General features: G+C 47.6%; 3 protein-coding genes across 3 annotated transcripts in view; all 3 read left to right on the top strand.

Annotated features, from left to right (window-relative positions):
- The window catches only part of ccs (copper chaperone for superoxide dismutase), a 28,596-nt gene extending 26,292 nt beyond the window's left edge, over positions 1–2,304 (top strand). Inside the window, exon 8 of the mRNA XM_078532672.1 lies at positions 1,149–2,304. Within this exon, the coding sequence (XP_078388798.1) occupies positions 1,149–1,302 (154 nt within the window). The 3' untranslated portion in view covers positions 1,303–2,304. The remainder of the gene's footprint in view (positions 1–1,148) is intronic.
- The window catches only part of LOC144670193 (putative RNA-binding protein EIF1AD), a 333,511-nt gene that overhangs the window by 230,281 nt on the left and 85,125 nt on the right, over positions 1–18,105 (top strand). The gene's annotated exons all lie outside the window — the stretch shown is intronic.
- LOC144670192 (avidin-like) lies at positions 3,375–9,906 on the top strand. The gene is made up of 4 exons (XM_078532675.1): positions 3,375–4,269; positions 5,672–5,867; positions 7,887–8,010; positions 9,688–9,906. The coding sequence occupies exons 1-4, from the start codon at positions 4,201–4,203 to the stop codon at positions 9,812–9,814; spliced, it is 516 nt and encodes a 171-aa protein (XP_078388801.1). The 5' UTR covers positions 3,375–4,200; the 3' UTR covers positions 9,815–9,906.

The raw sequence follows: 18,105 nt of genomic DNA on the forward strand, positions 1-18,105 counted from the left end.
GGGAGTATTTGATGGGGACAGCGTAGAGGGAGCTTTACTCTGTATCTAACCCCGTGCTGTACCTGTCCTGGGAGTGTTTGATGGGGACAGTGTAGAGGGAGCTTTACTCTGTATCTAACCCCGTGCTGTACCTGTCCTGGGAGTGTTTGATGGGGACAGTGTAGAGGGAGCTTTACTCTGTATCTAACCCCGTGCTGTACCTGCCCTGGGAGTGTTTGATGGGGACAGTGTAGATGGAGCTTTACTCTGTATCTAACCCCGTGCTGTACGTGTCCTGGGAGTGTTTGATGGGGACAGTGTAGAGGGAGCTTTACTCTGTATCTAACCCCGTGCTGTACCTGTCCTAGGAGTGTTTGATGGGGACAGTGTAGAGGGAGCTTTACTCTGTATCTAACCCCATGTTGTACCTGTCCTGGGAGTGTTTGATGGGGACAGTGTAGAGGGAGCTTTACTCTGTATCTAACCCCGTGCTGTACCTGCCCTGGGAGTGTTTGATGGGGACAGTGTAGAGGGAGCTTTACTCTGTATCTAACCCTGTGCTGTACCTGCCCTGGGAGTGTTTGATGGGGACAGTGTAGAGGGAGCTTTACTCTGTATCTAACCCTGTGCTGTACCTGCCCTGGGAGTGTTTGATGGGGACAGTGTAGAGGGAGCTTTACTCTGTATCTAACCCCGTGCTGTACCTGTCCTGGGAGTGTTTGATGGGGACAGTGTAGAGGGAGCTTTACTCTGTATCTAACCCTGTGCTGTACCTGCCCTGGGAGTGTTTGATGGGGACGGTGTAGAGGGAGCTTTACTCTGTATCTAACCCCGTGCTGTACCTGTCCTGGGAGTGTTTGATGGGGACAGTGTAGAGGGAGCTTTACTCTGTATCTAACCCCGTGCTGTACCTGTCCTGGGAGTGTTTGATGGGGACAGTGTAGAGGGAGCTTTACTCTGTATCTAACCCCGTGCTGTACCTATCCTGGGAGTGTTTGATGGGGACAGTGTAGAGGGAGCTTTACTCTGTATCTAACCCCGTGCTGTACCTGTCCTGGGAGTGTTTGATGGGGACAGTGTAGAGGGAAGTTTACTCTGTATCCAACCTCATGCTTGACCTGAAATTTTTTCCTTCCTCCCCACCCCGCTTTGAATATTCTCCCATGAAGTTTGGCCTGTGGAATTATCGCTCGCTCCGCCGGACTCTTCCAGAATCCGAAAAAGATCTGCTCGTGCGACGGTGTGACCCTGTGGGAGGAGCGAGACCGACCAATTGCCGGAACGGGCCGCAAGTCAAAGGACCCTCCTGTGGCTAACCTTTGAACTTGCCTGATCCTAGACGCCTATGTTTCTGACCAGATTTGAATCCGGTGACAGGAATTTTCTTGAAAATCGTTTTCTGTCTGTGGGGCTGGGGTTATGAGGAGAATTTAATCTCATGTACCAGAGCAGGGTCTGTTGACTGACTGTTGACCCCAGCTGCGGCCTCTGTCCAGCAGTGGTCAGGCAGGCCCGTCCTGAGATCCAAGCCTGAGCCTTTCTCTCTACCCTCCTCTGTCTAGTCCAGCTCTCTATGTTCTCAATGTTGACCTTAACTCTTGTCTGATGCCAAGTGGGGGTTGGCGAGGGGTGGCGGGGCTGGGGTGCAGCTGAGGGTTGCCCCCCAGCTCAGCCAAGTTATGCAGCCCTCGAGTTGCCAACTCTGGCTGGGCCTGCGCGTGGAGGCTTTATCACATGACCTTCCATCCCACTATTTGTCTATGTCCCAGGTGCCCTCTGACGGCCGATTGGAAAAGGAGCTGACCCTTTGCTGGCTGATTGGATCCGTAGTTTGCCAATCAAAGCAATTTTCCCCCTCTCGCCATCCCCACCACACCCGATTGACCAGTGACGCAGAGGCCTGTGGGGCCCACAGAGTTGGGAAATTTTACCCCCGGCCTGTGAAACCTGTGCGGTTCGAAGGACCAATGAGCAGCGCTTTGCCATTTGACCAAAGCCAAGCAAAGGAAGGCTCTCTCCCATTGGCTGGTAGTGGCAGTGGCGACCTCGCTCTACTTTGAGTCTGCACCGGCTGCAGTATAACTTGCAAGTGGGTTGCCACGGTTACCGGAAAAGCCCGTCACTGGCTGCGAAGGGCTTCGGGGCCTTCCCTCGGCCCTGAATGGCGCGATTGGAGTGCATTTCTTCCTTTCAAAAACTGGAACGGCAGACGCTTGCGGGGGCTTGGATGGTTTGAGCCTCTTGAGAAACCTTTCCTGCGATATTTCTGTTTGAACAGCAAACAAACTGTTCCCCCTTCCATCCGAACTTTCTCTCCTGCACCCCCCACCCCAAAAAAATCAACCGCCCTTTAGGTTGGACTGAGAATTTATTTGGTGCCGTTTGAAATGATTTAACTTGGATAAAGGTTGTGATTAACTCAATTTACCTCATGGTTTACTGTATTAGCAACAATAAAGTTCTGCAATGATTTAAGAAGAACTGTTTCTCTTTAATCTTGCTGGACCTGCTGTCTCCAGCATTGCACAGCGCATTTTTTTTTATTCATTCATGGGATGTGGGTAGACCAGCATTTATTGCCCATCCCTAATTGCCCTTGTTCAGAGGGCATTTAAGAGTCAACCACATTGCTGTGGGTCTGGAGGCACATGTAGGCCCAGACCGGGTAAGGACATTAGTGAACCAGATAGGCTTTTAACTACAATTGTTTCATGGTTATCATCAGGCTTTTAATTCCAGGTTTTAATTTAAATTCCACCACCTGCCATGATGGGATTCGAACCCGGGTCCCCAGAGCATTACCCTGGGTCCCTGGATTATTAGTCCAGCGACAATACCACTATGCCATCATCTCCCCAGTCATGTCACAGTGGGCAGCACACGCACCTCTGAGTCAGAAGGTTGTGGGTTCGAGTCTTGTTCCAAAGACTTGAGTACAAAGATTGAGGCTGCGCTTGCAGTGCCAGTGCTGAGGGAGCGCCGCACTGTCGGAGGGTCAGTGCTGAGGGAGCGCCACACTGTCGGAGGGTCAGTGCTGAGGGAGCGCCGCATTGTGGGAGGGTCGGTGCTGAGGGAGCGCCGCACTGTCGGAGGGTCGGTGCTGAGGGAGCGCCGCACTGTCGGAGGGTCAGTGCTGAGGGAGCGCCGCACTGTCGGAGGGTCGGTGCTGAGGGAGCGCCGCACTGTCGGAGGGTCGGCGCTGAGCGAGCGCCGCACTGTCGGAGGGTCAGTGCTGAGGGAGCGCCGCACTGTCGGAGGGTCGGCGCTGAGCGAGCGCCGCACTGTCGGAGGGTCAGTGCTGAGGGAGCGCCGCACTGTCGGAGGGTGGGTGCTGAGGGAGCGCCGCACTGTCGGAGGGTGGGTGCTGAGGGAGCGCCGCACTGTGGGAGGGTCGGTGCTGAGGGAGCGCCGCACTGTGGGAGGGTCAGTGCTGAGGGAGCGCCGCACTGTCGGAGGGTCGGTGCTGAGGGAGCGCCGCACTGTCAAAGGGTCGGTGCTGAGGGAGCGCCGCACTGTGGGAGGGTCGGTGCTGAGGGAGCGCCGCACTGTCGGAGGGTCGGTGCTGAGGGAGCGCCGCACTGTCGGAGGGTCGGTGCTGAGGGAGCGCCGCACTGTCGGAGGGTTGGGCTGTGGGCTGCTCTGTTTCTTACACTCGTGACAGTGACCACACTTCCAAAATTCATCACTCATGAAGCCCGTATTGTGACAGGCGCTGCAGGAATGCAAGCCCTCTCTTTGCTAATTGAGTCCGTCACTGGTGAAGGGGCCCTCTTTCAACTGATGCTCCTGCGGCGGTTTTATCCTGTGCCCCGCGTCTCATGATCCAGCGGCTTTCCAGTGGGAAAAACGCTGAGGCTGTAATCGTCAGGTGCAAACAAGATGCGATGCCTCTTTGGAAGAAGCAACCAATGCCAAGCTTTCCGCTTTTCCCTCAATCAAAAATCATTCTGCAGGACAACAGGTAGACGGCCTTGGTTCAGTTAGAGGTCACTTCACGCTGACGTGTCAGTTATTCCAGCCAACGGTCACTGGGGCTCACCAGTTCCTCAGTCCTTTTAGGAAGTTCCTCCTTTCTCAATGCCGCGCTTGATAAACTGTTGCACAATGTGGCCTCAAGCCAGCTTACCCAAGGGAACGGGCTCTTTAAATACAGATCGGCAGTCACCCCCGCTAGCAGACGGGCAGTGAGAGCAGGACCGAGTGAGCGGGAGCAGCACCACGATGGGCAGGCTGATGTACCTGGCTCTCATGCTGTCGCTGTGCATTATCAGTGCATCCTATTCAGAACCGGTAAGTCTGTGGAGCACCTGGGGAATGGGTTCCTGCAGGAAAGGTGAGAGTGTGGAGGGGGTGTTAGCAGATTAGAATTAGTCTCTGGGTTACAGAGAGGGGGGAAATCAGCTGGGGTTCCCGCTCCCGATCGCTGTCCAGTTCTCCCAGGGTTAGAGAGAGAGAGAGGGGGAATCAGCCCAGGTTCCTGCTCCTGATCACTGTCAAGTGATCCCAGGGTTAGCGAGAGAGGGGGAACCAGCCAGGGTTCCTGCTCCTGATCACTGTCCAGTTATCCCCAGTTTAGAGAGAGGGGGGGAATCAGCCCAGGTTCCTGCTCCTGATCACTGTCCAGTTATCCCCGGGTTAGAGAGGGTGGGGGGGGGTGAATCATAGAGGATTCCTGCAGATCAGTGTTGAACAATAGGCTAAATATCGATTGAAAAGTAGGAGACCCCCAAATGTGTGAGTCACTAATGCGTACAGGAATAGGGTGTTATACTCCCTGTGGGATCAGTCTGGTGTGGGAATACGATGAGGGGAAGAGCCCTCAGTTACACGGAGAGGACAGTGCCCATGGATTTCCCATCACAGAGAGCTTTAACTTCAGGCTCGGCACCCCTGGGGGTAAGGAAAGGGAGGAAAATCTCCCCTAGTTGATTATTCTAAAGCTTAAGAGTCACATTCTGTTCCAGCCTGATCATAATGCCCAGCGTTCTGACTCAAGGTCACCAGATGATGAGGAGTCGGGCAATGGGATAAAGTATCTGGGGGAGCATCGATTAGCCCAGGCACCCCTGGACAATCTCACACTCCCCCAGAGACTTGTGCCCCATAATCAAGGCTGTCGCTCCCAGTGCCAGTATCAAGGGCACGCCGCACTGTCTTTCAGATGAGACGTAAAATTAAGGCCCCCCCCCTTGCCCTTTAAGGTGGATGTAAAAGAGCCCATAGCCACTATTGGGAGCTCCCACCCCCACATCCACCAACTCCCTCTCCGCATCCTTCCCAAGCCCCACCATTGCCCTAGGGCCAATATTTATCCCTCAACCAACATCACTGAAAAGAAACATGATCGGGGTCATTAAGACGTCGCTGTTTGTGGGAACTTGTTGGGCGCAAATTGGCTGCTGCGCTCCCCATATTATATTTTGTAGAAAGTACATTGTAGGTTTCAAAGCACCTGGGGTGGAGGGGTGGGGGGGGGGTGGAGTTGTGGGGGGTGGGATGGGGGGTGGGGTGGGGGGGAGAGTTGTGGGGGGTGGGGTGGGGGGGGTGGTGGGAGTGGGGGGGGGGGGAGTGGGGGGAGAGGGGGGAGAGGGGGGGGGGGCACCCTGAAGGTCACGAACGGTGCTACAGAAATGCAACTCTTTCTTTATCTGTGTAGAGTCAATGATGTTTAACAATTTGACCTTCCTGTCAGGAAACATCACTGAGTGGCTGTTGGGAAAATGAGCTTGGGTCTACCATGAAGATCGATGTGAGCACCGATGGGCATATAACTGGCACCTATGTGTCGCCAGTGTCAACGTCTAATCTGACTGCGGAAGGGCACGTGGTTGGATATCAGCAAGATCTCCCCCAACCAACCTTCGGGTTCATAGTGAAGTGGATTAAGGGTAACTCATGATATTTATTTAGCCGAATGATGCTCTGGGCAGCCATGTTCCTGACTGTTGACACTCCAAACTCTCCATTGTTTATTCCCCTCCTACCTTTTCCTCTGGCTGTTCTGTCCTCCTTCCCTCAAGGGGCTGAAAGGTGCAAAGCGCAAGTTGCAAGTATTGTGACTCATCCCATCAACATATCGTTCTATTCCCTCATGTGTTTATCCAGCTTCCCCCTTAAATGTATCTACACTATTCACCTCGCCCACTCCCTACGGGAGCGAGTTCCACATTCTCCCCACTCCCTGGGTAAAGTCGTTTCTCCTGAATTCCCGATTGGATACATTGGTGACCATCTTATATTGAACTGGGAACGTTTTCTTTCCATCCACCTCATTGAACTCTTACATAGACCCAGATTGTCTGGTCAATGGATGGTTGTACCCCAGAAGGTGCATTCGTGGATCCCTTGGAAACCCCAATGCAAGGACTCTGTGGGAAATGCTCGGGGAATTTCAATTTCCGATGGGCACTTCCCCCATATCCAGAACGCTCCGAAAGTGTCTCCAACTCTGAGTTAGAGTCAGAGACTTCGAACAGTTCCAACTTACTTACCTGGAAATGTTAGACAGCAAAAAATGATATATAACTCCTAGATAACTATACAACTGACCTCCCTGACTCCCAACCAAGTCCACTCACCGACCCCCCACCCGACCTTCCCCCCCTGACCTTCCAACCTCCCCTGACCCTCTGACCCGACCATCTGAACCCCAGAACCCCACCCCAACCCTCCGACACCCCGACCTTCTAACCACTTCCAACCCTCCAACTCCCCCTGATGCTCTGACCCTTCGACACTCCCCCAACCCACACGCCACCCTAACCCTTCGACTCTCCCCGACCCTCCAACTCCCCTCGACCCTACGACTGACCCCTGACCCTCTGACTCCCCCTAACCCTCCGACCTCCCCGACCCTTCCACTCCCCCGACCCTTCCACTCCCCCTGACCCTCCGACTGCCCCCTGACCCTCCGACTGCCCCCTGACCCTCCAACTTCCCCCAACCCTCTGACACCCCTGACCTTCTGACCCCTTCCAACCCTCTGACTTCACCCTGACACTCCAACTCCTCGACCCTCCAACTCTCCTCTGGCCGTCCGACTCCACCAGACCCTCGAACCACACCCCCCCTGCCCTCCCCCCACCGACCCTCCAACTCCCCACCAACCCTGACTCCCCTGACCCTTCGACTGTCCCTCAACCTCCAACTCTCCACTGACCCTCCGACCCGCCTGACCCTTCGACTACCCCCTGACCTTCCGACAATCCCCCAATCCTCCCAGCCCCTTGACCTTTCCACTCCCCGCGGCCTGACCTCACCACCCTACCCACGTACCTCATTCACGAGAAGCTACTTAAATGTCCCAAAGCTTTGCAACCTGTTAATGAATGGAGACTTACCAAAACACAGCAGCTAATGCTGTAAAAAGGTGGCACGGCTCAGCTCCCTCCTGACAGTCCTGCTCTACGAGGAAGGACTCCAGGAACAGGGACTGTTCCGGAGAGGCCCAGCTTGGAAGTCTGGCCAAGAAGTGCGGAGCACCGACGCTGTGTAAAAAAAAAATAGGTGGGGAGTAGCAATCCAACGGTGATTGCTACCCCATCCGAATATTCGGCTCCTAATCTTACAAAACCCTCTATCAGCTAACCTTCTCCTTTCTACAGGGAAAAAAAAAACCCCCAGTCTATTCAATCATTTTTGATCAAGTTCTGAGTTTTCCTCGCCATACAAATCTCTTTTTGCACCTTCTCCTCTAAATCCTCTTCATAACCCGGGGACCGGAACTGTTCACAGGAACGGCAAGTGTGGTCTCACCGAGGTTCGATATAACTTTGGCATCTCTTCTCTGCTCTCCAATTCTATCCCTCTGGAAATGAACCCGAGTGCTTGTTTAATCTTCACCACGCCATGACTGCACGTTCCCCTAAGACCTGTTCTTTTTTTTTTTGAATTCCCCTCCTCCACAGGTGTCACTAGTGTCTCCGTTTGGGCTGGGCAATATTATAAGGTTGAAGGTGAAGCGAAGTTGATTACCATATGGTTACTCCGACAAAATGTTACAGTTCCAAGGGATAACTGGAAGGCCACCAGGTAATTAAAGCACCGTTTCTGTAGACAGTACTGTCAATGCAACCCACAGGTACTTAGTGCTGCACTGTCTTTTGGATCAGATGTGAAACTGAGGGTCCGCCGGCCCTATCTTGGTGGAGGTGCAAAATACCAGGGCACCATTTCGAAGAAGGGCAGGGCAGTTCTCTCTGGTGCCCTGCCCAATATTTATCCCTCAATCCACATCACTGAAACTGATTAGCTGGATATTATCAAATCTTTGTTTGTGGGAGCTTGCTGTGCACAATTTGGCTGCCACCTTTCCTACCTTACACATCAAAAATGCTTCATTAGCTGTGAAGACATCTGAGGGTTGGGAAAGGTGCACCTGCAGTTACTCTGTTATTTAACCCCGTGTTGTACCTGTCCTGGGAGTGTTTGATGGGGACAGTGTAGAGGGAGCTTTACTCTGTATTTAACCCCGTGCTGTACCTGTCCTGGGAGTGTTTGATGGGGACAGCGCAGAGGGAGCTTCACTCTGTATCTAACCCTGTGCTGTACCTGTCCTGGGAGTGTTTGATGGGGACAGTGTAGAGGGAGCTTTACTCTGTATCTAACCCCGTGTTGTACCTGTCCTGGGAGTGTTTGATGGGGACAGTGTAGAGGGAGCTTCACTCTGTATCTAACCCCGTGCTGTACCTGTCCTGGGAGTGTTTGATGGGGACAGTGTAGAGGGAGCTTCACTCTGTATCTAACCCTGTGCTGTACCTGTCCTGGGAGTGTTTGATGGGGACAGTGTAGAGGGAGCTTTACTCTGTATCTAACCCCGTGCTGTACCTGTCCTGGGAGTGATTGATGGAGACAGTGCAGAGGGAGCTTTTCTCTGTATCTAACCCGTGCTGTACCTGTCCTGGGAGTGATTGATGGAGACAGTGTAGAGGGAGCTTTTCTCTGTATCTAACCCCGTGCTGTACCTGTCCTGGGAGTGTTTGATGGGGACAGTGTAGAGGGAGCTTTACTCTGTATCTAACCCCGTGCTGTACCTGTCCTGGGAGTGTTTGATGGGGACAGTGTAGAGGGAGCTTTACTCTGTATTTAACCCCGTGTTGTACCTGTCCTGGGGGTGTTTGATGCGGGCAGTGTAGAGGGAGCTTTACTCTGTATCTAACCCCGTGCTGTACCTGTCCTGGGAGTGTTTGATGGGGACAGTGTAGAGGGAGCTTTACTCTGTATCTAACCCCGTGCTGTACCTGTCCTGGGAGTGTTTGATGGGGACAGTGTAGAGGGAGCTTTACTCTGTACCTAACCCCGTGCTGTACCTGTCCTGGGAGTGATTGATGGGGACAGTGTAGAGGGAGCTTTACTCTGTATCCAACCCCGTGCCATACCTGTCCTGGGAGTGTTTGGTGGGGACAGTGTAGAGGGAGCTTTACTCTGTATCTAACCCCGTGCTGTACCTGCCCTGGGAGTGTTTGATGGGGACAGTGTAGAGGGAGCTTTACTCTGTATCTAACCCTGTGCTGTACCTGCCCTGGGAATGTTTGATAATGGATGAACAAAGATTCCTTACAAATTATCGACTCAAGACTAAGATGGCAATGTCTGATCTTCCAATATATTAATGAAATATTTAACGATCGAGCAGGACTGTGAACTAAATCTGCCTTTTTCTGCTTAATCAGTGGTTGTCCTCTCTCTCTCTCTCTCTCCGTGAAACAGCGTTGGGATGGACGTGTTCCATCGTAATAATACCGCGTGTAAACGCACCAACCTTCGGTCGGAGTCTGGAGAAGTGAAACAGGAGGTTAGCTCTGACGGGGAGTTCAGTGGGTCAAGTCCTGCCTGAATGATTCTGCGGAGCAGTGAGTCTTGCAGTCCCTGAAAATCACCCAAACGCCTCGAACCCTGATTCCAATAAAGGTTGAAATGATGCATCATAATTCTGTGTCGGCTTAGAATTTCTTGGGACTGGTCTTGAGTGTTCATTCATACGGGGGCTATAGGTCACCTAAAAGGGATCCAAAAAGGGTGCTTACTAAGTGGTGAAGAGCTAGAGACAGTGGAAGTCCAAAGGGACTTGAGAGGCTAGGTAGACAGATAATTAAAATGAACAAAATAATCAAAAATAAGCTAAGGGAATTCAGATCTTTATATCCAGAGAACTCAAATAGAGCAACAGCTTGCATTTATATAGCACCTTTAACATAATGAACAATCTCAAGGCACTTCACTGGAGCATTATAAATAATTTAGGATGTAGTGGTAATGTCACAGGACTAGTAATCCGGAGGCCCAGGCTAATGCTCTGGGGACATGGGTTCAAATCCCACCATGGCAGCTGGTGGAATTTAAATTTCAATTAATAAATCTGGAATTGAAAAGCTAGTTTCAGTGACGGTGACCATGACAACCCATCATCGATTGTCGTAAAAACCCCATCTGGTTCACTAATGTTCCTTTAGGAACGAAATCTACCATCTTTACCCAGTCTGGCCTACATGTGACTCCAGACCCACAGTAATGTGGTTGACTCTTAACTGCCCCTCTGAAATGGTCTATCAAAGCCATTCAGGTTGCTGGCCTTGCCGGTGACAGCCACATCCCATGAAAGAATAAAGAATAGAAAAAGTTAAGGTTAGCACCAGGTCGCATGAGGTGATTTCGGTTTGGTGATCAAAGAGGTTGGCTTTAAGCAGTTTCTTACAGGAGGGAAGCAAGGCCGAGGGGCAGAGAGCTTAAGGAAGAGAATTCCAGAGCCCAGGGCCTAGGCAGCTGAAGGCACGGTTACCAATGGTGGCGCAATTATAATTGGGAATTCACAAGAGGAGTGGAGGGTTGTGGAGTTGGAGGAGGATAAGGGAGTGGGGAGGCCATGGAGGGATTTGAAAACAAGGATTAGAATTTTGAAATGAAGATATTGCTTGACCAGGAGCCAATGTAGATCGGTGAGCACAGAGGGTGATAGGGGGATGGGACGAAGTTGGGTGATCAACAGTGGGAGTAGGATCAAGATGCTTCAACTCTACGAATCCTTGGTTAGACCACACCTGGAGTTACCACGAGCAGTTTTTGGTCACACACCTTATCGGGACATTGGGGGGATTACAGATTTACCAGAATGGCTATGAGGAGGGATTAAACAAACCAAGGCTGCATGCCTTGGAATTTTGAAGGTTTAGGGATGATTTCATCAAAGTTTTCAAGATATTAAGGGGGATTAGTCAAGTTGATAGAGAAAAAAAACCAATTTCTGCTAGTTGGAAAGTCTAGGATTAGGGGACATATTATAAATATTCAAACAAGAACTTTCAGGAGTGAAATTAGGAAACATGTCAATACACACAAGGGGTGGTAAAAGTTTGGAATTCTCTTCTGAAATAAAGGATTGGCACTCAGTCAACCTTTAATTTTAAATCTTAGAATTACGCCAACAACCAATTTAATTTAAGATGATCAGTCAGGCTCACAATGTGGCTCACTTATACCTGCTAGAAACTACATATATTCATATATAGGGCCCTGTCCTGTGCAAACAGAAAGAACACGCCCAGGCATTGCGCCCTCTTTGAATTAAACAGAAGCGTAGGGAAAATAGTTCCCTGGTGCATTCTCCATGGCAACATCTCGACCAATCAGGGTCGACGTGCACCCTTTTCTCATGCAGCATATATTGTTGCTCCCTTTGAAATGCGGTATTCTTGCATCTGTCTTGATGAATCCAAGACAAAAAGCTTCGAAGGCATGTCTCTTTTCTAAGCAATACTCAAATCTAAGCTTGATAGGTTTGTGTTAATCAAAGGTATCAAGGGATATGGGGCCATGGTCTCGTTGAAAGGTGGAGCAGGTTTGAGGGGCTAAATGGCCTCCCTCCTGTTCTTATGTGCCTGCGTGAAGTTTTAGCTTGATGATCTTGTCTTAGTCAATGCCCCTCTTACAAAAGCCAAGCATCCCATACTTTTACTTCTCTTAGCACCTTCAAGCATTTGTGAACTTTATCCCGGGTCCCTTTCCTTTTGCAACCCTCCCCTCAACATATTGCCAGTTACATCAGACTGCCTTTGCATGTTGTTTCTGTCACAATGCATCACTTCACACTTACCTGCATCAAACTGTATCAGCCAAGTGGCTTAAGCAAAATTTTTTAAAAACGCCAGAAACGCTCAGCATGTCTGGCAGCATCTATGGAGAGAGAAACAACATTAACGTTTCCAGACCGTAAAGCTCTTCTTCAAAGTCTGGCATACATAGCAAATTATTGAGCAGAGTAGCCGCAGACTTGAGGAGTCCCAATAGCGACCCCTGTTGGACCCCAATGCAAACATCACTCCAGCCAGGAAAACCTCCTTTTACTATTACTCTCTGCTCCTTCAGCCAATTATGTACCCAGGTTATTCGCATCCTTTTCAATTCATGCGTTTCTATTTTCCAAATAAATTTGTTATGTGATACTTTATCAAGTGCCTTTTGAAAGCCCATATATGCACAGGATGTACAGCGCAGAAACAGGCCATTCGGCCTATCCAGTCCATGTCGGTCCACTTGGCCTCCTCCCAACTTTCTCCATCTAAATTGACCCTCATAACCCTCTATTCCCTTCTCCCTCATATACTTGTCTAGTAAAGAAGTTTCTCCTGAATTCCCGATTGGATTTCTTGGTGACTATCTGATATTGATGGCCTCTAGTTCTGCTCTTCCCCGCAAAAGAAAACATCCTCTCTGTATCCGCACTATCAAAACCTTTCAGAATTTTAAAGACCTCCATTAGGTCACCCCCTCAGCCTTCTCTTTTCAAGAGAGAAGAGACCCAGCCTGTCAATCCTTTCCTGATATTTATACACGCACATTTCTGGGATCATCCTTGTAAATCTTCTCAGTACCCTCTCCAGTGCCTCTATATCCTTTTAATAATATAGCGGCCAGAACTGCACACAACATCTACTGCACTACCTTCACCAACCCTCTCTGCTGCTTCATTAAAGAACTGAATCAGGTTACTTTGACAGGATTTACCCTTAACAAATCTGTGCTGGGTTAGGGTTAGGGTTAACCCTGCATTAGGGTTAGGGTTAGGCTTAGGGTTAGGGTTAACCCTGCATTAAGGTTAGGGTTAGGATTAGGGTTAGGGTTAACACTGCATAAGAGTTAGGGTTGGGTGAGGATTGATTTTATCCTTGACAATGGTCTCTAGTAGTTTCCTCAGCACTGACATTAGACTGGCCTGTAACTATACCCAATTTAACTCTTTTCTCTTTTTTATACAGCACCTTTAATAGGGTTAACCATCCTATAATAATGGTGGTGTAGTGGTAATATCACTAGAGTAGTAATCCAGTTAATTCTCTGGGGGCATGGATTCACATCCCACTCAAGGCAGCTGATGGAATTTAATTTTTTTAAAATCTGGAGTTAAACCTAGTGTGATGATGTGTACATCATTCTCCTTTATATTTGTTTCTCTCTCCTTAACGTGTAAATTCTATTGTTCCCTATGTCTTTAAAACTGTATCTTCCTCATAATATAAAAACTTTCATGTTGCCAATATTGTCAGTAACCTTTGAGAAAAATAAAGACACTCCTTGGCCTTGCTTATCTGGCTAATTGTAAACAGACTAAAATCCCTTTGAAATTCAAACAATCATTTAGCTAAGAAAATGCAAATTCCCTTCATATCTTACATGCTAAGCCAGCATCCATGTTTACTCATTAGCATGTCAAGCACCTTTCTACAACTAGCTTCTTTTGATGATTTCAAGCTTGCAGTCTACTTGACTCCAAATGTAATTAAATCTCACAGACAAACCCAACTATAATCACACCCCAAAACTTACTTCACAATAAACCAGAGAAATATTATGAAAATTATTATACTTTCGTTATACCTCCATCCTTATGGGAAAATGAACCATCATAATTATAAAAGACAGCTTAATTTTCTTAATCCATCTTATACTATCTACTATACTTATCTACATACCCAAACTATTACATTACCAGATGTCTGCATTAACATAACAATATATACAAATCCTTTGTATCAACAGAGGTCATTTCAGTCCAGCGTCCACGTTTTAAATGTCCAATTTCCCTTTGAGCTTTAAACTCTTGACAATGCAGCTGCAATTAGATTTTCCCATCCAGCCACATGTATAATCTGTAAATTAAATGATTGCAGTAATAAACTCCATTGGAACAGTCTTGCACTCTGGTCTCAAAATTTGTCCAGAAATTTTAAAGGATGGTGGTCTGTATAAACAATTGTTTCTGACATTTGAAATGTTGCAACGCTAACACCAGGCCCAGAGTCTCCTTTTCAATCGTTGTATATCTTCTCTGTTGTACATTCAAGTTTCGTGAAAAGTACCCTATCGGTTTCTCAATTCCAGTTTCATCTTCTTGCAACAGTACAGCCCCAGTGCCTACGTCACTTGTGTCAACAGCCAATTTAAACTGCTTGGCATAATTAGGCACTGCAAAAACTGGTGTTGTAGTCAATTCAGTTTTCAAATTGTCAAACGCTTTCTGATACTCCTGTGTCCATTGAAAGGTATTGTTCTTTTTTAATAGTTCAGTCAATGGAGCAACCACACTGCTAAAATTTGGTACAAATTTCAGGTAAAACCCACCCATGCCCAGAAATCTCAAAACCTCTCGTTTTGTTGTAGGCACTGGGAAAATCAGGATGGCTTTGACTTTCACATCTCTTGGAGCCACCTTACCATGTCCAATGGTGTGGCCTAGATATGTAACTTGCGCTTTTGCAAGCTCACTTTTAGCCAAGTTCATCATCAAATTAGCTTCTTGCAGTTGATTAAATTGCTCTTCCAGATGTTGTAAATACTCCTCCCACGTTTGACTGAAAACTATCAAGTTGTCAATATAAACAGCACAATTGCTCAATCCTGCAATTAATTTGTTTGTCAGTCTTTGAAATGTCGCTGGTGCATTTTTCATACCAAATAGCATAACTTTAAACTGATATAGTCCACTTGGCGTTACAAAAGCTGATATCTCCTTTGCTCTCTCCAAAACGGTACTTGCCAATATCCTCTCAGCAAGTCAATCTTTGTGATAAGCTTTGATTGTCCCACTTTTTCAATGCAATCTTCCAACTGTGGTATAGGATATGAATCCACTTTTGTCACCGCATTCACCTTTAGATAATCCACACCGTCTTTGTGTTCCATCCGGTTTTAGTATCAGTATAATAGGCGAATCCCAGTTGCTGCAACTAGACTCAATTATGTCATTTTGAAGCATGAATTCAATTTCTTTCTGTACTTGTGGTAACTTTGCTGGGCTTAATCTATAAGGATGTTGCCTTATCAAAAATTAACCCCCGACGCTTACATCATGTATAGCTAAATTTGTCCTCCCTGACTTATTCCAACAAATAGTTTTGTGCGACTGCAATAACTTCTCCAAATCACTTTGACACTTGTCTGGAAGGTAATGCAATATTACATTTAAATTTTTAAGTACCCCCTCATTATTCAATTTGATTAGAGGAAACTCAATTTCAACTGTGGCTCAGTTCATAGCACCCTCGCCTTTGAATCAGAGGGTTGTGGGTTCATGTCCCACTCCCGGAAACTAAGAACTGTGATTGTACTCGAAAGAGTTGCAATCTGTGACTGTTGATAACTCGAAAGAGTATCCTTCATTTCTACCTCTTTCTCCTTAACTACCACCACTAATATCTCCTTTTGGTCCTCTTCCCTGTCAAAGTGCTTTTTAAGCATATTTACATGACACATTCTCTGCTTCTTTCTTCTGTCTGGAGTATTTATTAAATAATTTACTTCACTCAGTTTCTTTTCAATCCTGTAAGGCCCACTAAACCTTACCTTTAATGATTCACCCAGTACTGGTAATAAAACTAACACCTTTTCCCAAGCAACAACACTATGATCAGTGGCCCTCCTATCCACCTTCACTTTCATCACTTGCTGTGATATCTTTCAATACTCCCTAGCTAACTCACATGCTCTGTTCAATCTTTCTCTGAAGTTTGCCACATAATCCAGGAGAGTAGTTTCCAAATTCTGACCATCCAATTCCTCATGAATCAACTTCAGTGGTCCCCTTACCTCATTCTCCTCCCTTCTCTCTTCCTGAACAATCTTATCAAATATAGTATCAGCGAACTGAACTTCAACACCTTTCCCCTGCCCTTTAACTTCCTCTTCTTTCTGTTTAAACCTGTGAGCGTGTGACCTCATCACTACACAATCAAGAATCAACCCAGGATGCTCTTTCTGCAACACCTCTGTTGAATGCACCTCCACAGGCTGCTCAACTACTGTGGGCACCACCCACATCTGTGACCCAGCTATATCATTACCTAAAACAAATTGAACAGCTGCATCAGGCAATTTTTCCACTACTCCAACGATCACCTCATCTGTTTTCCACTTATGCTTTAAATTTACTTTCCACAATGCAATAGGTTTAGCATCTACATGAATCCCACTTATTATCAGCTTTTCCTGCAATACTCCCTCTGAACAATAAGCTATCACTCTCCCATAACATTAAGGATTGACTAGGCCTTCTGTTGCTTAAAATTTTAACATCTTTACCTGCTCCACCCTGTACACATGGAAAGGCTTCCTCTACACATACAAAACCTTTCAACGTTCCTGCAACCCGCTCTTCTGAACTCCCTTGGGAAAATTGTGAACACATTCCCACTTTTTTTCCCTATCACTGATTCTTCTTGCTTCACCTGTACGCAAACCACTGGTTCTCCCTGTGCCTGATCCTCAGAACCCACAGTGCTTTTACTTCCAGAAGTTTTCTGCATTCCAACTACTGTAACAGATTTTCCCTGAAATCTCCAACACATTGACTTCGTCTGCCCGACATTATTACAATGAAAACACCTCGATTTTCGAGTGTTGCTTCTACCCTCAGCAACTTCCTTTCTAGTCGGAGAAGAAACTTGCTGAGGATTTCCAACGACTTCTCTTCCTTGACTACCTACCTTCCTTTCACCTTCCCACTTTCTATCCTTCTCTGAATTAAAAGGGTGATGAAGAAAAAAGGTTTAGATCTTATGAACGAACTCATTATCATCTGGCCTCTCTGCTGGTGGTCTTACCATTTTAACCCTCTGTTCCTCCACATGAGTTCTCACTAGCGAAGGAGTTGAATCTTTAAATTCTTCCAAAAGAATTACTTCTCTAAGAGCTGCATATGTTGTTTCTACCTTTAATGCCTGTATCCACCGGTCAAAATTACTTTGTTTTACTCTCTCGAACTCAATATAAGTTTGCCCATATATTTCTAAATTTCTGCCTGTACGTCTCCAATTCCAGTTTTTTCCAGTTCCTTTTGCTTGTTCAAACTCAAGCTTCTTCATTTATAACTGAAGTCTCACTACCTCCCTCTGTGACTCACTTGTGTCAGGTATCACTTCCAATTTCAAATGCTGCGCTATCATTTCAACTATGTCTGCTTTCCCTGCCCCTACAACTTAGCCTTGGAACACTTTTTGTAACCCAGTCAGAGTTACGGGATGGGAGTGAGATGAGGTGGAGGCGAGATTGCGAAGGGACTAGAAAGTGAGGGTGTGAATTTTAAAATCGAGGTGTTGCCGGACTGTGACCCAGTGTACATCAGTTAGCATGGGGTGGGTGGGTGAGGGTGATGTAACCAAAAACAATTTGCTCTTTTGCAAATAAAAATCAAAAGTTCTGGGGCGGGGGGTGGGGGGACAAAAAAAAACTCAGCAGGTCTGGCAGCATCTGTGGAGAGGGAGAAAACAGAGTTAACGATTCGAACCCAATATTCAGAATTTTTCTTGGCCACATTGGACTCGAGACGTTAACTCTGTTTCTCTCTCTCTCTCTCTCTCTCTCCACAGAGGCTGCCAGACCTGCTGAGTGTTTCCAGCACTTCCTGTTTTTATTTCAGATCTCCAGCATCCGCAGCACTTTGCTTTGTTTTTTGGGGGTGGGGGAAAAGGTGCTTAATTCCTATTTTTAACGTTGGCACATTAAAGATCTTCTCAGAGACCCACCCCACCCCAAACTTGCTGCGTGTTGTGTGTGCCTGGCTCTTTGCAGCTGGGCCTTACCCTTTGTATGTCTTTTATTTTTGAAGAAAAAATAAATAAAACCTCCACCTCCCACTCC

This window comes from Cetorhinus maximus, chromosome 31, assembly GCF_964194155.1.
Source record: "Cetorhinus maximus chromosome 31, sCetMax3.hap1.1, whole genome shotgun sequence".
Classification (NCBI taxonomy): domain Eukaryota; kingdom Metazoa; phylum Chordata; class Chondrichthyes; order Lamniformes; family Cetorhinidae; genus Cetorhinus; species Cetorhinus maximus.